Here is a 16,146-nt window from a genome sequence, read left to right as displayed (position 1 = left end):
GGGAAGTAATATTCACCTTTTGGCTTATTGTGGGGGTGTAGGGTTGAGGATTTGATTGGAAGACTGAATCTGGGAAGCGCTATGAAATTCATCAGCCAGAAAATGATGCTACCAAATCCTAAATGTTTCCCTGACTGCTGGTACACATTGACACACTGATTAGATAACCTGATCCCAGGTCTCTCCTGAGAGACTGCATTTTAAAAGACACTTCTAGGATCTAGGCAAGTGTGATAATCAAGTAAGCCTGAAATTTAGAAATGGAATACCGTGATACTCCTATGTCAGAGTTGGGATTTCTGGTTTCTAAATCTAGATCTAGATCTAGATCTGCCACTATTTCACTTGAGCAAACTGTTTTATCTTTCAGGACCTGTTTATTCATCTGTGTACTTGCCCTGTACAATCGACAGTCTCTATGGCACTAATGGCAAATTACACTTGGGGTGAGGGGACTTCTGTAATCTCAGTATTCTTATATTGCTGCAATACGGATTACACAGGCAACAACAACAACAAAAAGGCAAAGTTGGGGTTACGGGAGGGGTTGGCTTTGTGGTAAAATTAACTGAGTAATAATTGTTGGACGCTGCCTTCTCTGTTCTGCTACCTTGAGTCCCTGAGCTTCCACTCCTCTTAGGATCGCGGCCTAATTGGAGGTGATCACCCTCGGCCACTCTGATCACACAGATTTGTGAAAATGTCTAGAAAAGTTAAAAATACGAGTATCCACAAAGAGATTCTGATGAAGGCCCGAAATTTAATTTTTTGCACTGAAGTAACTTTTACTGGCAAGCACAGCAATGTCTGCGTGTTGCAACAGAAACTTTTCCCTTGGCATTTAAAAAGAAAGAAAGAAAGAAAAGAAAAAGGACAGAAAGGAAGGAAAGAAGGAAAGAAGGAAGGAAGGAAGGTAGTAAAGAAGGAGGAAAGGAAGGAAGAGAGGAAGGAAAAAGGCAATGTATGCTACTGGCCTCAGGTGGAATTCACAAAGTTAGTGGCGCGGGAACACCTCCTATCTTGAGAGCTCCGGAGCCTTTAGGGTGCACAGGTGTCCTGACCTCGTCACGGATGGAAATCACACTTCTCTTGCGTTTAACTCGTCGAGTATCAGTTTATGGTTGGGAGACAGCCGCGTGGAAGACGGGAGGGAAGCGACCAGCGTCCCCAGAGCCAGCACTTCCGCGTCTTTCCATGAACTCCGCCCAGCGCAGAGAAGACCCGCCCACCAGGAGGCCGACACGCCCCGTTTGCGCCTCCTGCGCGTCAGTACTTCTTGAACTTTGACCGCTTCTGAGCGGCGGCGCCGGGAGATAGTACGCATGCGTCGTTTCTTTGCATGGCTAGCGTCCTTATCCTAGTGGCGGCGGGAGCTGCGGTGGCCGCGCTGCTGGCACTGCGGCTGTGGGTTGTGCTCCATTCTCGGGTCCTCGGGCCCCGTCAGTCTTGCAGTCTCTTGGTGGTGGCTGGGTCCGGTAAGTATTGGGCGGTGACTGCCGAGTCGCTCCTGGGTCGGTCACTACAAACCCCAGAGTACACCGCGACGCTCCTATCTAGTCTCCTTAGCACTTTTTGGAGCATTGCATGCTGAGATTTGTAGTTCCCTTATGTTAACCGGAACCGGTCCACCCAGCCGGGGCAAAATTCTGGTTTGCTGACGCGGCCCAGTCATCTCTTACCGACAAATGAGTAACTTACACTTGTCTGTAATTAAGCTTCCACGTAGCGTATGTTATTTTAACAGATTATTAATGAGCAGAGAGGACGCAGAAGCCTTATGATGCTGACTTACTATTTTCCTGAGTAGAAATTGCCGTTTTGCATGATTAACCTAGGCATTTTGTATTTAGTTTAGGAAACATGAATAATACATGATAAATGAAGCAAAGTGAATTGTCACATTTATAAATATACAAATCCATGAGGTCAGAAACAATTATCTACTGACCATAGAACAATACACGTTTGAAAATATTGTGTCAGCATGCGAACAGCAAGCTGCGCTATCAGGTAATACAGTTTAAGAGTCTACCAGCTCTGCAGGCCCTCACAATTTTATAGACTTTTTTTTCTTGACAGACAGAGAAAACAAGTAGGCAGAGAGGCAGGCAGAGGTGGGGGGTGGGGGGGGAAGCAGGCTCCCTGCTGAGCAGAGAGCCCGATGCCAGTGCGGGGCTCTTTCCCAGGACCCTGAGATCATGACCTGAGCCGAAAGCAGAGGCTTTAACCCACTGAGCCACCCAGGCACCCCAGGCCCTCACAATTTTAAATGACTACGTTCTGACAGAGATAGAAATATTGTGTAGATTTAGAAATGCTAAGAAATTGTATACAGTTAGAATAATATTTATATTATTAGCAAATGTTCTAAACTTATGCTCAAATACAATTCATTACTTTCTTCACTTAACATATGGTGAGCCATTGAGACGTCAGACACTATGCTAGACTCTAGAAATAACAAAACCGACTACTACTACTTGCCATGGAGTGGTGATTAGGTAGTGAAGCAGTTTGAAAGGTACAAGATACAGCGGTGAATGAAAAATAGATGACAGAAAAACTAACAGGGAAAAAACAAAACAAAACAAAATGGATACTTCCTATAATCTGAGAAGTGTCGACTGCTATGGAGATCTTCAGGAAGGACACCATTTTATCTGCGCTTGAGACAGGAAAGTTCCTGGAAGAAGTGATGTCTAAACTGAGAATTGTAAGATGACTAGGAATCAACCAAAGAGATATTGCAGACTAGAAGGGTGTGAAAAGAAGTTGATAGCAATTGGAATGCCCAGAGCTGGGACAGCATTGTTGCTTTGAGTTCCATGTGGAGCTGTAAGCCCAGTCTAGATCCCAAAGGGCGTTGTAAACCATGCTCTATAAAGCTATTGGCACTACTCCACTGCTTCATACCATGTAGGGGTTAGGACCACAGGCTCTAGACTGACATAATCCTGGAGCTGAATCACATCTCTGCCACTTACTAACTTGGTGACCTTGGGCAAATTAGTTAACCTCACTGAACTGTTTCAACCTTGAAAAATATGGGATGAGGTGAGGAGAGATTAAATGCAATATTAAAAGTGTTTAGCAGAGTGCTTGGCATATGATAAGCATTTAATAAATGGTGACTGTTGTTAGTCCTGGTAGCAAAAAAATATTTTTGAGTAGGCATTCCTATGCCTATTTAATACCTCAATTAAATCTAAGCTTTTACAGAGATGATTCAGTCTGCATTGTCAAGAGAATGTTTTGACAAAGACTGAGGTAGGGAGACAAGTAGGAACTTGTGGTTTGAAAGTGGGAGGTGAGGAAAGGAAAGGCTTGGGACTCATGTCCAGGTTTCTGTCTTGAACAAATGGGTAAATGGATATTAGAGCTATTTACTTGACAGTATCAGATTTGGTGGACTGGGAACCAAAATTAAGATTGAGAATTAGTCTGACAAGTGGCACCTTTGTCATTCAAACCATTCAGAGTAGGGAGAGGTCCAAGACCTCTCAGAATCATCCAAGTTAAAGAAAGACTTATAATCAGACAAATAGTTTAATAGTTCATGTCCAGAATTTTGGAGGAGGGGGAAGATATTTTCAAGTGTTTACCTTGAATACCAAAAAATGTATGGTCTTTAGATTCCATAAAATATTATTGATCAACCACATATTTTCAAAGAATATCAATCAAAATTAATACTTTTCTTTGAAATATCATATGATTTCCTTAGGCAAATTTTAGATTTAATACCATATGCTCATCTACCCTCTCATTCAGTAATAGGAATGCCTACTTTTTTCAAGGCACTGAAGATCAGCAGTAACAAAATTAGCAGAAGTCCCTGCGATCATCATGCTTAACTTCTAGTGGAGCAAGGGTTAGGGGAGAGAAAAACAAAAGAAATAACTAGATTTCATATTAAATTGTATGGTCATAAATATTATGACGTAGGGACAGGAGGTTGCATTTTACACAGAATTGTAAGGAAAAGCCTCCCTGGGGAGATGACGATACCCAACAGCAAGGAGGCCAGAGTGGCGGGAGTAGGCTTAAGTCAGGTAGAAGCAAATGAGCTCCATGAGGTAATAAATTAAGGGGTCAAATTACAAGATGCCTTTTATTGCCTGTGAGAAGGGAAGCCACTGGAGAGTTTTGAGCAGAGGTAAACTCATCAACTCTCTTAACAGAATCACACTGGATGCTGTGTTGAGAACAGACTAATGTAGACACTTGAATAGACAAGCGAAGGAGGAGCAGACCAGGAATCCGTGGTCATAACTGATGTGAGAGTGTTGTGACCTGGAGCAGGGGAGTAGCAAAGGAGATGGGGGAAGAGGTTGGATTCTGGAAATATTCTAAGGTAAAACTGAGGTGATTTTGTTCCCAAAGAATACATCTTAATAGTTATTAAGAGTAAAATGGAAAACAAAGCCCATCATTTTAATGGCTTTATTCAGTGGCAAGGTTAACTCTTCAAAGAATGTATTCAGAAAATGTTTCCTTTTAAAAAAAGAAAAGACTGTTAGAACAGGTATAATGAAGTTTTAATTGCAGTGGAAAATGTGGGTATTATCCTTTTTATCCTTAATTGGTCCAGCTGTGAAAACAAGTACCTACTTTGCAAACCACATTTTCTCAAGGCTAAAAACAAAAATACTAAAATTAGTATAAATCAGATGTGTAAATTGCATGCCCCAGACAGGAAGAAGGGTTACAAGTTATAAAGTATGATTCTAATTCCTCCTCACACGTAATCTATGCCAATTTTATTTTTGTATTTAATTCCTTCTGGAACCTAGAGAGTAATCCTTCCCTTTCTACTATAAGAAAATACGTGTGTTGGGAGAAACCACACACTTAATTTGTTTGATTATCCTTCAGTATGTTCACTGTGTCACTACCGGAAGTACTTTCTTACAACAGTAGCGGTGGGGAAGAGTTTAGTAGGCGGGAGGGACACTGACCAGAGGCAAGGAGGAGGTAACAAAATAAGATGAATACAGAGAATGTTCAGGACATCAACCTGGCTGAGGATGAAAGAGTGTGAAGTGAAACAAAATGGGTATGATAGGGCTCATTGAGAAAGAGTTTGGTTGCTTTGCTTAAATGCTATATCATTAACATGAGAGGTTGATGTTCTTTTGGGGTTTTTTTCTTCCAAAGGAAATCTCAGTGTACACAGTCGATTTTTAAGTTCACGGTTTTGAAATTAAAGTATTAAAATTTTGGAGATTGTACAGTTTCAAAAATCGAACAGTTGTTTGGTGAAGCTGCTACATATTTGACGACCTGTAGTATGCTGAGACCTCTCTTAGGAGCTGGGGTTACATTCCTGAGCAGAAGTCTTCCTTAGGAAGCCCCAAGCCCTGAGGGTCAGTGCTCATGCCTCCTTGACATTACTTCTCAGCACATTAACCTTCAGTGACCCGGCGGTGACCCACCTTTGCATTTTCCAGGCTACTTTCCTGATCTGATTTCACCCTCGTCCCCCTTCACAGGATTCCACCAGTCCTTGAACACACATCTCAGCTCTTACCATCTCCTGTCCCAATAATCCCACTCCTGGCCAGTGGCCTCCCTACTCCTATCCATCCATTAGCTTCACCTTTCAAGTCCTCTCCGCCTTTGCCAGGGATCTTCCTTCCTCTTACAGGGTTGGTCTTTCGTAACTATTTGCTTTCCTCACCTCTGCCCCCATTTAAATTTTGCATGTTGTTTTCTTGCATCACTCTTTAAATGTCTGTGTATCTTTCCCCTCTCCTACCAGCCTTCTTGATAACAGGAGCTGTGTCTTCTACTTCTTTGTGCTCCTTAGCACCTACTGCTAGTGCCAGTTTTATTTTTACCCAGTTAATGTCCTCTTCCCCCATATGAAAGTAGTGTTTCTACAAGGGCGTAGATGATCATTTCCAAATGTTGCTTTCATCTATTGAGAAATACATAAAACATAAGATTAGTATAACCTAGCCAAATAGGTATGTCCATTGGGAGTTTCTTTTTTTAAGTTTTTATTTAAATTCCAGGTAGTTAACATAGTGTAGTATTCGTTTCAGATATTCAATGTAGTGATTGAATACTTCCATACAACATGGGTTGCTTGTGACAAGTGCCCTCCTTAATCCCCATCACCTATTTCACCCATACCCTCACCTACCTCCCCTCTGGTAACTACACTGCGGGTTTCTTAATCTTAGGCCTTCCAATATTTTTTCCAGGTGGGCACACCACTGAGATCCTGAGGCTGCTTGAGAACCTGTCCAATGCTTACTCTCCTAGACATTATATCATTGCCGATACTGATGAAATGAGTGCCCATAAAATACATTCTTTTGAACAAAATCGAGCTGATACCACTACCATGGTAAGTGATCATTTCTATTTCTAAGAGAGTTAAAGGTTGAATACTGAGGTGAATTATCTCTGGAAATAATCTCGTGGCTCCTCAGCGCCCTGCCCACAAGGGGCAGGGAAATGTTTATTGCTGATTGAATAAATTTCCTCTACTACCAAAAGATAAGAATCTCTTTAAGATACATCTTCAAGTGGCAGCTTAATTTCTTATATTCTCTTTTATTCTTTTATATAGGGGAAATGGTTTCTCAGTTAATTCCAACTGGAAAAGTTTAAACGTACATAAAACGTCTCGTTCATGTACACATTGGCTCTTCGATAAGTTCTTTATCAATATGCTGCACTTCTTGATGTAGCTATGACTGACCACTTCTTCAAATCATATTTGTATCTGCCTTTAAAATTAACTTCTCTATCTCTGGTTGCTCACTTCAGTTTAGCATTTTGGTCAGAATTAGGGGTGAAAGAACAGAAGTGAAGCTACCTCTTGATCAAGGAAGGAAACTAGAGCTGTTCTTTGTGTAGATTGTCTCCCTTCCTCCCTCCCTCTGGTATCTGCCCAGTCACGGGGCAGCCACAGGTAGTTCAGGAGTGGAAGCAGACCTAGCTCAGGCTACTCAGTATTTCTCTGGGCTTTTTGGACTTGGGGACCCAGAAAATGGAGGCATTGTTTCTTTGGGAACACACTCTGTGGAAAAGAAAGTTTGGGAGCTGCTGGCAGTCATGTTTTGACCTGGTAGGTAAAGATAGACTATAGTTGGGAGAAAGAATGATGTTAATACACAGGAAGAGTATTATGAGAAACCAGGTGGTGAGTCCTGCCTTCAGTAACTGCATAGGTCCAGCTGCATCTGTGTGGGAAATTCAGGATCCACTAATATCACCCCTCTCTTGCTCCCTTTCATTTCCTCTCTCACATCCTCACCCCACCCCACCTCCAGGCCTTTTTAAGTCTGTTTCAGTTGAGTTTTGGTCACTTTTTAAATTATCCCTAACAGAAACACTTTATCCTTGGAGATTCCATGTTAAACAAGAACAGAATCTACTTGTTATTCAGCCATAACAAAATGCTATGGGATGTTTTTTCTATGTGGGCAATGAGCCAAATGCTTCATTTCTGTTTTAGGAATCAATACTGTATTTATTTCCTGTGGCTTCTACAACAAAGTACCACAGATTGGGTGACTAAGGGCAGAAATGTATTCTCTCACAGTTCTGGAGGCTAGAAATCTGAAATCAAGGATTCAACTGGGCTATGTTCTCTCTGAAGACCCTAGGGGAGAATTCTTCCTTGCCTCTTCCTAGCTTCTGATGGTTGCCAACACTCCTTGGCATTCCTTGGCTTGTAGCAGCATCATTTTAATCTCTGCCTCCATTGTCATGGGGCTATTCCTGAGTCTCTGTCTTCATATTCCCTTCTCATAAAGACACAGTCATTGGGGGGCGCCTGGGTGGCTCAGAGGGTTAAGCCTCTGCCTTCGGCTCAGGTCATGATCTCAGGGTTCTGGGATCGAGCCCATCATTGGGCTCTCTGCTCAGCAGGGAGCCTGTTTCCTCCCTCTCTCTGCCTTCTTGTGATCTCTGGCTGTCAAATAAATAAATAAAATCTTTAAAAAAAAAAAAAAAAGACACAGTCATTGGGTATAGGGCCCAGACTCATTTAGTATGACCTCATCTTAACTTGATCCATCTACAAGACCTTTTTCCAAATCAGGTCACATTGACAGATTCCTGATAGACAGGAATTTTGGGGAGACACTATTCATCCCTGTGTGTGTAATTGATCCTTTTAATAATATGAAAGTCAGCTAATACCATCCTTATTTTACAAATGAGAAAATGGAGACCCAGGGGTATAAATAAGGTCTGCCTAATACGTGGCACTTACCTAAGCGTGTCTTCTCCAAAACTTTTCCTGCATGGGCCACTCTGCCTCTTTTGTGCATTCTTTTCCAGTCCTAAAAAACTGAGTGAGAAAGAATGCTTTGGGGATTATTCAAGGCACCAGAGACTAAAAATCTCATTGAATTTCTTAGAGAGTATATTAGAATTGGAGAATTAGAAGAATACAATGGTGATTTTTTTTTTACACAAGTGGAATATAGTATTATAATTTAGCAGTGATAAAGACTACTTAAAAAGATAGAAGTTGAGTAATTGCAATTTGTTATTGTTTTCAAAATGAGGAACAAGTATCTTTTTACCCAATTACTGGCGTATATATTCTTTCTGAAATTGCATCCAATTAGAGGCTCCAGTTTTAATTTAGCATACACATTGACTATTTCCCTCCAGGTCCATCAGCAGATGTATTGTTTATTTGCTGAATTTCATGGCTTAATGAAACATTTGGAAGATTGTTATATACAGGAAGATTGTGGGGTTTGTTTTGGGTGTTTTTTGAGAGTGGGAGAGGGGCGGAGGGAGAAGGAGAGAGAGAATCTTAAACAGGCTCCATAGTCAGCATGGCCTCATCAGGAGCTCAGTCTCAGGACTCTGAGATCATGACCTGAGCCAAAATCAAGAGTTGGACATTTAACCAACTGAGCCACCCAGGGGCCCCTATAGGAAGATTGTTATAGACATTTTAGAATTCTGTAAGTTGGATGTCTTTCACTTTAATTAATTAATTAATTAATTTTTTTTTTTTTAAGATTTCACCTATTTATTTGAGGGAGAATGAGTGAGAGAGAGCATGAGAAAGGAGGAGGTCAGAGGAAGCAGACTCCCCAAAGAGCTGGGAGCCCGATGTGGGACTCGATCCTGGAAGTCCAGGATCATGACCTAGCCGAAGGCAGTTGCTCAACCAACCGAGCCACACAGGCGCCCCTAATTAATTAATTTTTTAATTGAAGTCTAGCTGACACGTAATATTACATTAGTTTTAGGTACACAACACAGTGATATGACGGTTCTATGCATTATTCTTTGCTCATCACAAGTATAACTCTCGTGTACCACTGTACAACACTATTATAATACCATTGACTGTATCTCCTATGCTATAACTTTTTATTCCCATGATCTACATATTCCATAACTGGAAGCCTGTACCTCTCACTCTTCTTCATCAATTTTGCCATCCCTCAACCTGTCTTCTCTGGCAGATGCCAGTTTTTCTTTGTATTTATGGGTCTCTTTCTGCTTTGTTTGTTTCTTTTGCTTTTTAGATTCCATTATAAGTGAAATCATATGTTCTTTGTCTATCTCTGTCTGACATATTTTACTTAACATAATAACCTCTAGGTCCATACAAGTTTTTGATTCACTTTAATGCAAAAGCCAAAGCTTTTTGAATTTTTAAAGTGCCAATATTTTGTCTTACTATCAAAGTGGTACCACCAGTGTAGGACTAAGCATCTCTGTTAGACTACTTTCTTCCATCAATTAATTTACTGTTGGAGCATTGTAACCCTTTATAGAGGAAAAATACTGTCTTATTCCTAAAAGGGTCTCTACTCATGAATCTGAAGCTGGGAAGAGTTTCTGTAGAGATGCAGAGGCGAAGCATTGTGGGTGTTAACATGAATGTACCTGTTGTCCTTTCTGTTGGCTGTGCCATATGCCAAATGGGCATATGGGAGAGAAGCCAGGTAGAGGGACACCTTCCCACCAAGCTTTGTTCAAGGGAGGAATCTACTTACTCTTTTCTTTTTTCACTACAGCTTAGGGGAGTTGTACCTGCTGCCCCCTAGAGCTATCCATTATACCTTCCTTGGAACTCATGAGACTGGGGAGGAGTCTTGTTGAAGAAATCAGTAGCAATCAGTACCTTTGCTGGCAGAGCCCTTATTAGCCAAGAATTGAACAATCAGATTTGCATGGTCTAGTACAGTAACTACCAGCACTAGCACAATACTATTTATTAAATACTTTTTTCACTGATCTGCAGTGCTACCACTGGTATATCAAGTTTCTCTGTATGTAAAGATTTATATGTGGGCTTTTGTCTTTGTTGACTGGTTTGTTTGTCTATTCCTAATATCAAGCTCCCATAGTCTCACTCTTCAAAAGTGTCTTGGGGATTCTTTCTTCACATAGGTTTTTGAGTTAGCTTTGGCAAGGTCACAAATAAACATGTTGAAATTTGTATTTTAATTGAACGGAATCAGTGTGTCATTTTGAGGAGAACTTAAATCTACATGATGTTATCTTCCTATCCAGAGGCATCATCTGTCTCTGCATTATTTAGGTTTCCTTAAATGCTTTTCAGTACCATTTCTAATTTTCTTCACAAGAGTAGCATATCTTTTGTTGTTTTTATTCTGTGTACCTGGTATTATCTTATTATTGTGAGTGGTATACCTTTTAATTGGATTTCCTGTGTTGCAGTATATAAAATATAATTGATTTGAGTATAGTGATCTTAAAAGAACCACCTTGCCACACTCTAATTAATTCCAGTAATTTATACACTATTATCTAGAAAGATAATATCATCTGCAAATAGTAACAATTATGATTCTTTCTAATCTTTATACCTTTTATTTCTTTTTCCCATTTTGTTTTTAGAACTCCCAGAACAGTAATTAATAGCAGTGTAGTGGTCATCCTTACAGTCTTTATGATCTTAAAAATTTGCCAAGAGTTTAATTTTAAATAATATTTGGTTGTTGATTTTTATCAAATATCTTTTCTTTATCTTAGTTGATCATAATGTTTTTCCCATTTTATCTATTTTCATGGTCAGTTGCAAGGTATGAACTATTGTTGAATTTTGGAATAAACCCAATTTCTTCACAGTGAGTTACATTTTAACACATTGTTGGATTTTGTTTGCAAGTAAATTGTTTAGGAATTATTTCATTAATGTTCATGAGTGAGATTGCCCTATATTTTTCTTTTCTTGTCTTGTTCTTTAGTTTTGGTATCAAGGTTACACTAATCTGATTATGTGAGCATACAGCTTCTGGTTTTGGGAAGGAATTTGTATAAATTTGGAGTTACTTTTTAAATTTATAGAACTTGTCTATAAAAATACCTGGCCCTGATGTGTTCTTTTTGTCATGGTTATAAACTCTAGGCTTTCTGTTTGTTTTTAAGTCAATTTTGCTAAGATATTTTTCTAGGAATATATCTATTTTTATGAGTTTACAAGTTTATAATATTAGCATAAATATTTTCATAGTATTCTCTTGGGGCCCCTGGGTGGCTCAGTCAGTTAGGCGGCTGCCTTTGGCTTGGGTCGTGATCCCAGCGTCGTAGGATCGAGCCCCACGTCAGGCTCCCTGATCAGCAGAGAGCCTGTTTCTCCTTCTCCCTCTGCCTACCTCTCTGCCTACCTGTGTTCTATCTGTGTGTCAAATAAATAAAATCTTAAAAAAAAAAAATTCTCTTGCCATTTTTGTTATCTGTGCTATCATGTTCACATGGCATATCTTTGCCCATCTCTTTATTTTTACCTTTTGGTGGTGGTTGTGTTTTAGGTATGTCTTTTTAAAATGACATATAACACAGTTTTAAAAATTCAAAACCAAGAATCATTGTCCTTTAACTAGCATGTTTGTACATGCACATTTATTATGATTATTAATGTATTAGATTTATTTCTACTATTTTATTTGGTTCTTTCTACTTTCCATATTTTGAATCTTTTTATCCTCCTTTTTGGTCTTCTGTCTGAGTTAATTGAGCTTTCTTTATCCTCTCTTTTTCCCTTCTCCTGGAATGGAAATTATTCTATTCTCCAAGATGTTATTCTTAAATTGTATCTGCCTGGTTACCTAACTTTAAGTCAAGAACTTAATATCCCCATCCTCCTACTGAGAAACACGACTTTTAGAACGTTTTGACTGTAAACACCTCTTCCCCTCTTACATATTATGGTTTACTGTTTTGGTTCCACCTTGTTTTTATGCCACCCAAATTACTTACTACATTATTGTTTTATACAGTCAGTGCCTACTTAGGTTCATTTTCTTTGCTTATTCTTGCTACTCCTTCCTTTTGGATCTAATGTCTCTTTTCCAGAGTATATCTTTTATTCTTCCATGGGTGGTCTATAAGTGATTTATTCTTTCCATGGTTTTTGTTTGCTTGAGAATATGTTTTGGTTTTGACCTTCCTTTAATTGCATTCTTCATTTAGAATTCTAGGTTGGATTTTTTTTCTTCCATACGTCTATATTTAGCATTCATTCGTTCATTTAACAAATACTTATTGAATACTTTCTGAATGTTAGTGATACAGTAGTGAATAAAAACATACAAGAATCTCTGCCCTAACAGTGCTTACATTCCAATGGAGTGGCAATAAACAAGATAATCGAGTAAAATGTATAATGTGTCAGTGTTAAATGCTAAGGAGAAAACTAAAGCAGAATATTGAGGGGGTTAATAGGAGGTTGCAATTTTAGGCAAAGTGACCAGGAAAGTGACATTTAAACAAAGACCTGAAAGGGAAGGGAAGGTAGAAAGCCATCTGGGGAAAGAGCATTCTTGGAGAGGAAACAGTAACTGCAGGGAAGACCCTGAGGTGGGGCTGTACCTGGCATGTTTTTGAAATAACAAAGAGGTGAAATTGACCGAAGCAAAATAAAGGAGGAAGAGCTGTGTATGAGCCCGTAGAAGTTAATGTGAGGATATTGAGATCAGATTTTTTTTAAAGATGTTATTTATCTGTCGGAGAGAGCACAAGCAGAGGGAACAACAGGCAGAGGGAGAAGCAGACTCCTTGCTGAGCAAGGAGCCCAGTGTGGGACTTGATTCCAGGACCCTGGGATCATGACCCGAGCCGAAGGCAGATACAGCCACCTGAGCCACTCAGGCATTCCGAGATCAGATTCATTTTTAAGACATTGTGGTCCATTTTTAATCTTAGATATTTTTTCCCCATTGTGTGAAATGGGGAGCTATTGGGAGGTTTTAGGTGAAAGAGTGGTATGATTTGATTTTGTTTTATTTTTTACTTTTTCTTTAATTGAAGTATAGTTGAAATAAAATGTCACATTAGTTTCTAGTGCACAACAGAACAATTTCATGAGTTTATACGTTATGCTGTGCTCATCTGAAATGTAGCTACCCTCTGTCATCATAAAACACAATTAAAATACCATTGACTATATCCCCTGTGTTGTACCTTTCATTTCTGTGACTTATTCATTCCATAACTGAAAGCCTGTACCATACCCCTTCACCCATTTGCCCATCCTCCCGGCCGCTTTCCTTCTGGCAGCTATTAGTTTGTTCTTTGTGTTTATGGGTTTGTTTCTGCTCTTTGTTAATTGTTTCATTTTTTAGATTCCACATATAAGTGAAATCATATAGTATTTGTCTTTCTCTGACTTATTTCACTTAACATAATACTCTCTAGATCCATCCATCTTTTCACTAATGGTAAGATTTCATCCTTTTTTATGGCTGATAGTCCCGTTGTGTGTGTGTGTGTGTGTATGGAGATATAGTTGTACTTATCACATCATCTTTATCCATTCATCTGTCGGTGAACACTGGGTTGCTTCCATATCTTGGCTCTTGTAAATAATGCTGCAGTAAATATGGGATGCATACATCTCTTCGAATTAGCGTTTTTGTTTTCTTTGGGTAAATACCCAATAGTGGAATTATTGGATCATATGGTTTTTCTGTTTTTGGTATTCTGGGTAATCGTCATATGGTTTTCCACAGTGGCTGCAGCAGTTTGCATTCCCTCCAACACTGCACAAGAGTTCTTTTTTCTCCACATCTTCACCAACCCTGTTATTTCTTATCTTTTTTACTCAAGCTATTCTGACAGGCATTAAGGAGGTGTCTCATTGTGGCTTTGATTTGCTTTTCCTTGATGTTGAGTTTCTTTTCACATGCCTGTTGATTATCTGCATGTCTTCTTTGGAAGAATGTGTATTCAGGTCCACTGTCCATTTTTAATCATATTATTTGGGATTGGGAGTTGTAGAAGTTCTTTGTATTTGGGGGATATTAACTCTTCATTGAATATACCATTTGCAGATATCTTCTCCTATTCAGTAGGTTGCCTTTTGTTTTGTTGATGGTTTCCTTTGCTGTGCAAAAGATAATTATTTTGATGTAATCCCAATAGTTTATTTTTGCTTTTGTTTCCCTTACCTTAGGAAGCACATCTAGAAAAATGTTTCTATAGCCAATATCCAAGAAATTACTGCCTGTGTTTTATTCTAGGAGTGTTTTGGTTTCATGTCTCACATATAGGTCTTTAATTCATTTTGAGTTTATTTTTATAAAAAACAGTGTTTAAAAAAGTTTGGTGTTAGATAGTGATCCAGTTTCATTGTTTTCTATATAGCTGTTCAATTTTTCCAGAACCATTTATTGAAAAAGCTATCTTTTCCCTCTTGTATATTCTCGCCTCCTTTGTTATAGATTAACTGACCATATAAGCATGGGTTTATTTCTGGGTTCTATATTCTGTTACATTGATCTATGAGTCTGTTTTTGTGCCAATACCACGCTTTTTTTTTTATACTACAGCTTTGTAGTATATCTTCAAATCTATAATTGTGGTAACTCCAGCTTTGATCTTCTTTCTCAAGATTGTTTTCTCTATTTGGCGTGTTTTGTGTTTTCATACAAATTTTAAGGTCATTTATTCTAGTTCTGTCAACAGTGCTGTTGGTATTTTGATGGTGTTTCATCGAATCTTTAGGTTGCTTTGGGTAGTATGAACATTTTAACAATATGATTCCGATTCATGATCATGATATGTGTTTCCGTTTGTTTGTGTTGTCTTCCATTTCTTTCATCAGTGTTTTATAGTTTTCAGAGATCAGATCTTTTCACCTCAGTTAAGTTTATTCCTAGGCATGTTATTATTTTTGGTACAGTTGTAATTTTCTTAATTTCTCTTTCTGCTACTTTATTAAGAGTATAGAAGTGCAACTGATTTCTGTGTATTAGTTTTCTGCCCTGCAACTTTACTGAATTCATTTATTCTAATAGTTTTTTGGTAGAGTATGAACTTTTCCATGTATATAGTATCATGTCATGTGCAAACAGTGACGGTTAAACTAATTTCTTACCAATTTAGATGCCTTTTATTTCTTCTTGTCTGATTGCTTTGACAAGAACTTCTAGTACTATGTTGTAGGAAGAGATGGCAGTGTAAATGCTTGTCTTGTTCCTGATCTTAGAGGAAAAGCTGTCAGTTTTTCATCATTGAGTATGATGTTAGCTGTGGGTTTTCATATATGGCCCTTATTATTTTTTTATGATTTATTTATTTACTTGAGAGACAATGAGCAAGCAGGGAGAGAAGGAGAAGGAGAGGGAAGAGGGAGAGAATCCCAAGCAGACTTCCTGCTAAGTGAGGAGTCTGATGCAGAGCTCGATCCCAGGACCGCAAAATCATGACCTGAGCTGAAATCAAGAGTCAATGCTTAATTGAGCCACCCATGCAACCCTTCACATATGGCCTTTATTATGTTGAAGTATGTTTTTCTAAACCCACTTTGTTGAGAGTTTTTATCATGAATGGATATTGAATTTTGTCAAATGTTTTCTCCGCATCTAAGATAATTATATGATTTTAATCCTTCATTTTATTGATGTAGTGCATCACATTGATTGATTTATGAATACCTAACCATCCTTGCACCCCCAGAATAAATCCCACTTGATCATGGTGAATAATCCTTTCAATGTGTTGTGTGAATGTGGTTTGCTAATAGTTTGTTGAGGATTTTTGCATCTGTGTTCATCAGGAACATGCACCTATAGTTTTCTTTTTTTTTGTGGTATCTTTGTCTGGTTTTTGGTATCAGGGTAATGCTAATGTATATGGAAGCTTTCCTTCCTCTTCTGTATTTTGAAATAGTTTAAGGGGGAATTT

The 16,146-nt window shown here is 38.8% G+C and overlaps 2 protein-coding genes across 8 annotated transcripts in view; one reads left to right on the top strand and one right to left on the bottom strand.

Moving 5' to 3' along the window:
• The window catches only part of TLCD4 (TLC domain containing 4), a 106,679-nt gene extending 105,483 nt beyond the window's left edge, over window positions 1–1,196 (bottom strand). The window contains exon 1 of one of the 2 annotated variants that reach the window (XM_059136053.1): window positions 1,062–1,196. The gene's annotated coding sequence lies outside the window, so the exon portion shown is untranslated. Of the gene's footprint in view, window positions 1–974; window positions 997–1,061 lie in introns of those variants that run through there. The other variant, XM_059136051.1, reaches the window with a different exon arrangement.
• A 48-nt stretch (window positions 1,197–1,244) lies between these two features.
• The window catches only part of ALG14 (ALG14 UDP-N-acetylglucosaminyltransferase subunit), a 123,403-nt gene continuing 108,501 nt past the window's right edge, over window positions 1,245–16,146 (top strand). For 4 of the 6 annotated variants that reach the window (XR_009345094.1, XR_009345093.1, XR_009345091.1 and 1 more), the window contains exons 1-2: window positions 1,250–1,475; window positions 6,210–6,355. Coding sequence is in view for 2 of the 6 variants with exons in the window: in XM_059136055.1 (XP_058992038.1) it covers window positions 1,340–1,475; window positions 6,210–6,355 (282 nt within the window). In the remaining 4 variants the exon portion in view is untranslated. Of the gene's footprint in view, window positions 1,476–6,209; window positions 6,356–16,146 lie in introns of all 6 variants that reach the window. The other 2 variants (XM_059136055.1, XM_059136054.1) reach the window with 2 other exon arrangements.

This window comes from Mustela lutreola, chromosome 10 (assembly GCF_030435805.1).
Source record: "Mustela lutreola isolate mMusLut2 chromosome 10, mMusLut2.pri, whole genome shotgun sequence".
NCBI classification, from domain to species: Eukaryota; Metazoa; Chordata; class Mammalia; order Carnivora; family Mustelidae; genus Mustela; species Mustela lutreola.
This window is presented reverse-complemented; position numbering and strand designations above follow the sequence as displayed.